The sequence below is a fragment of the Canis lupus genome, chromosome 9, assembly GCF_011100685.1.
Source record: "Canis lupus familiaris isolate Mischka breed German Shepherd chromosome 9, alternate assembly UU_Cfam_GSD_1.0, whole genome shotgun sequence".
Lineage (NCBI taxonomy): Eukaryota > Metazoa > Chordata > Mammalia > Carnivora > Canidae > Canis > Canis lupus.
This window is the reverse complement of record NC_049230.1, coordinates 53,505,204-53,509,207: the sequence shown is the minus strand read 5'-3', so window position 1 is coordinate 53,509,207 and position 4,004 is coordinate 53,505,204. Positions and strand designations below refer to the sequence as shown.

General features: G+C 45.5%; 1 protein-coding gene across 1 annotated transcript; it reads right to left on the bottom strand.

Moving 5' to 3' along the window:
• Positions 1-597: 597 nt before the first annotated feature.
• Positions 598-888, bottom strand: LOC102156380 (ragulator complex protein LAMTOR5-like). The gene has a single exon (XM_038546174.1). It carries the CDS (start codon positions 871-873, stop codon positions 598-600), a length of 276 nt encoding a protein of 91 aa, XP_038402102.1. The 5' UTR covers positions 874-888.
• Positions 889-4,004: the final 3,116 nt, after the last annotated feature.

Genomic DNA, 4,004 nt, shown 5'->3' with positions numbered 1-4,004 from the left:
TATTTATTTATTCATGAGAGACACAGAGAGAGGCAGAGACATAGGCAGAGGGAGAAGCAGGCTCCATGCAGGGAACCTAATGTGGGGTCTCGATACCGGGACTTCTGAGCCGAAAGTGAACACTCAACCACTGAGCCACCCAGGCATCCCCTTAATTATCTTTTTAATGTATTAGGATTGATAGTGATGTACTTCTTTCATTACTTACCTTGGTATAATCTGTATCCTTGCTTTTTCTTGATCAATGTAACTAAACACTTATCATTTTTTGTCCCTTTAAATGGAATCTCTTTTTTCTGCATACTTTTATTATTTTTTATTTTTTATTTTTCCTCTGACCAGATTTATTGAACATAAGAAAACTCTACATACAAAGTGACCTGGACATGCTGCTTCAAAACATGATCCTTTCTTACTAATGTTCTGATAAGTCAGTCCATTAGGTGTCCAAAAGCAGTTTACTCTAAAATTAACAGAAAAGTGCCCAATGCACACTAAATAAATGGCCTAACTATTGGAACTTTAGTTGTTCTACAAGATAATCAACGTAGGTAGGATGGAGCCTCTACAACAGGCCACTGGAGAACTGATGAGAGGTCAAGAGGCCATTTTGTGCACTGCCACCGTGATGCCATCATGTTTCTGGATCATAATGTTCCCATTATCTGACTCTAGACACACCACAGGAATATCAGGGGGGTCTGAGGTCAGCTTCGCTGCTTGCTGGGCTAGAACAGATATCACCCCAGCATGCTCATCGGACAGGGTCCCACGGCAGCCCAGGTTCAGTCCTTGCGAGTCCGTGCACAGGACGCCCACGATGGAGGGGTTCTTCATGGTGTCCTCCAGGTGCTGCTCCAGGGTGGCCTCCATGCCGCCGCGCCGCCACCGCCCTTCTGCATACTTTCAAGATTTCTTTTTATTGTTGATTTTTGGCAATCTAATTAGGAGGTGTCTTGTTATGATTTTCTTACGTTTATTCTATTGGGGTTCACCGAGCTTGAACTTGTGAATTTTTATCAAATTTGCAATCATTTTAGCAGTTTTCCTTTCAGTTAACATACATCACATAGTTTCTCATCATTGCTCTCTCCACTATGGCTCTTATCTCAGCATAAAACCCAAAGTCCTTACTACAGCCAGCACCAACTACCAGACACAGAAGTGAGACCCCTGAGTCAGGCCTAAAATGACAGCAGCTGCCCAAATGATCTCACACGAGACCAGCAGGAGAATCACGCTACTCACAAACTCTGGGCTAATTAGAATGAATATTTGTTCTATTGCATTAAGTTTGGGTTATTTATTATGCAGACACAGATCATTGATACATTTACTATGGCTTGTGATCCCTTCACGATCTGGCTCCCTACTAGCTCCCTTCCTCCCCTCCTCCCACTCTCCCCTCTCACTCTGTCCAGCCCACTGCCTCATTTGCTGTTTCCCAAATAGGCCAGCTCTGCCTGGACCCTCCTCCCTGAGACAGCCACAAGGCTCACTTGTTATAGAACCCTGACCTGGCACTTGCTATATATACTGTTTACTCTGCCTATCTCTGCTCCGTATCACGTATCACCACCCAGCCTGTTATGCATTGATTTGCTTTGTGTGCCTAATAATTTTTTATTGGATGCTAGGCATTGTTGGGTGTCCCTCTCACCAGGACAGGGAGGTTCATGTGAGAAGAGATCAGGTCTGTCTTATTCACAGCTGTGTCCCAGATGCTTGAACCCATGCCTGGTCCATAACAGGTGCTCAGTAAATATTTGTCAAATGAATGAATATCTACATAGTCCTTCATTAGCTCAGAAGCTATATCCAAGGATCTTCAGAAACACACACTCCCTCTCCCCCCAGTTCAGGGCCCTTCCCTGCTCTAGAAGTATAGGGAATGGTGCCTAGGCATGCCAGATTTGTTCCAGTCCAATCCTCATCCCACAGCCCAGGTCATGCTTTCACTTACCTCCCATAACTCCTGTTACTTCACTCTAGCCACTACCTACAACCTTGATGTGCCACCACTGCCCCGGCTATCATGACCATGCACCCCAACTCTACTGAGAAGTGGGTAGGAAACCACCACCTTAGGGAATCTAGAGAAGGGTCACTTGGACACTGAGATGTTAGGATTCTTAGCGTTTCATACACAACTGTGCCCCATGTGGGCATGTAGGCATGGCCAAGTGGTCTGGGTTGCTGATGGTTTCAACCAACAGCTCCCAGCTCTCACTAGAACCACCTGTGCTCCAGCTATAGGCCTTGTTGTGGAGATTAGCTCATTGGGAGTGACTCTACTTCTCTTAGGGTAGATTTTATCCTTGGGAGACCTAAGATTCCCTCACCCCCTGGCTATAGGCTTCCATGAAGTTGCCCCCAGACCACTGTAGAAGTCCAGGTCTGTCTGAATCAGGTCATTGCCAACATTGGAAATCTTTCTCCGGGCATGTTCTTAGTTCTCAAGTCAATCAGGAAATTCAAGGGGTGCCTGGGTGGGTCAGTCAGTTGAGTGTCTGACTCTTGGTTTCAGCTCAGGTCATGATCTCAGGGTCATGGGATTGAGTCCTGCATCAGACTCCATGCTCAGTGGGATGGAGATTCTTGAGATTCTCTCCCTCTGCCTTTCCCCCCATTATGCTCCCTTTCTCTCTCTCTCTAAAATAAAACATCTTTAAAAAATCAGGAAATTCGAATAGATATTAGAGGTAGATGGGGTTGTCAGTATCTCCCATGCATTGTTTACCTGGGCTCAGCTAAAGTGATCTAGTAGAGAGATATTGAAAGTTACAGAAACTTTGAAAAATAATTGGGAAAAAATTCATTTCTGCAGCCATATGTTAACCAAAATACTTTGGTGAATATTTTTATGTTTCCTGCTAGTCATTTTTGTTCACACATATTTGTTTTCATGCATGTGACATAATTTGTTTACATTGTGTACCTGCATATTTGTTTCATTTCTTCCCTTGACATAATTAATTTTCCACATTGTTGATAGGCTTCATAATGAATTTGCATGATATACTTGAAGTGGGTAAATCTTGTATAAGATAAAATTACATTTTTAACTGTTAAAAACAGGGCATCTGGTTGGCTCCGTCGGTTAAGCATCTGCCTTCAGCTCAGGTTATGATCCCTGGGTCCTGGGATCAAGTCCCACATCAGGCTCCCTGCTCAGCGAGGAGCTGCTTCTCCTCAACCCCTCCCCCCTGCTTGTAAGCTCCCTCTCATGCTCGCTCTCTCTCTCATAAATAAATAAAAACCTTTAAAGCTGTTAAAAACAAATAATGTTTTGGGGGCACCTGGATGGCTCAGTGAGTTAAGCGGCTGCCTTCAGCTCAGGTCATGATCCCAGGGTCCTGGGATGGGGCCCCACCTTGGGTTCTCTGCTCAGTGGAGAGTTTGCTTCTCCCTCTCCCTCTGTACTCCCTCTCTTGCTCTCGTTCTCTTGCTCTAGCCCTCTTGCTCTATCTCAAGTAAATAAATAAAATCTTTTTCTTTTAAGATTTTATTTATTTATTCATAGACACAGAGAGAAAGAGGCAGAGACACAGGCAGAGGGAGAAGCAGGCTCCATGCAGGGAGCTCGACGTGGGACTCGGTCCTGGGACCCCAGGATCGGCTGCAGGCGGCGCCAAACCACTGCGCCACTGGGGCTGCCCAATAAATAAAATCTTAAAAAAAACACAAATAATGTTTTTAATACGAGGAGGAAAGATGGCCAGCGTTAGATAAAGAATGGGGAAGAGCATGGTCTAGGAAGGTGCTGACTGGAACCAGCTTCTGGCTGGGGGAGGAAGGTGTCCACCCCGCAGTGGAACAGAGGACTCCCACGAGGCAGCTGTGGGCAAGGCAGATGGGATGGGTGCATGGGAGCAGCTCAGGGGCCACACTTAGGCTACCCATACTAAATCCTGGCTACTCCTCTGTCCCCCAAGAGAACTTGGGTAAGTACTTCTCCCTCCTGAGCTTTGGTTTCTTCATGTGTAAGATGGGTTCATAATGGG

What these genes read in the sequence shown, in the direction of transcription:
- LOC102156380 (XM_038546174.1), bottom strand. Translation starts at nt 873, where the DNA reads ATGGAGGCCACCCTGGAGCAGCACCTGGAGGACACCATGAAGAACCCC.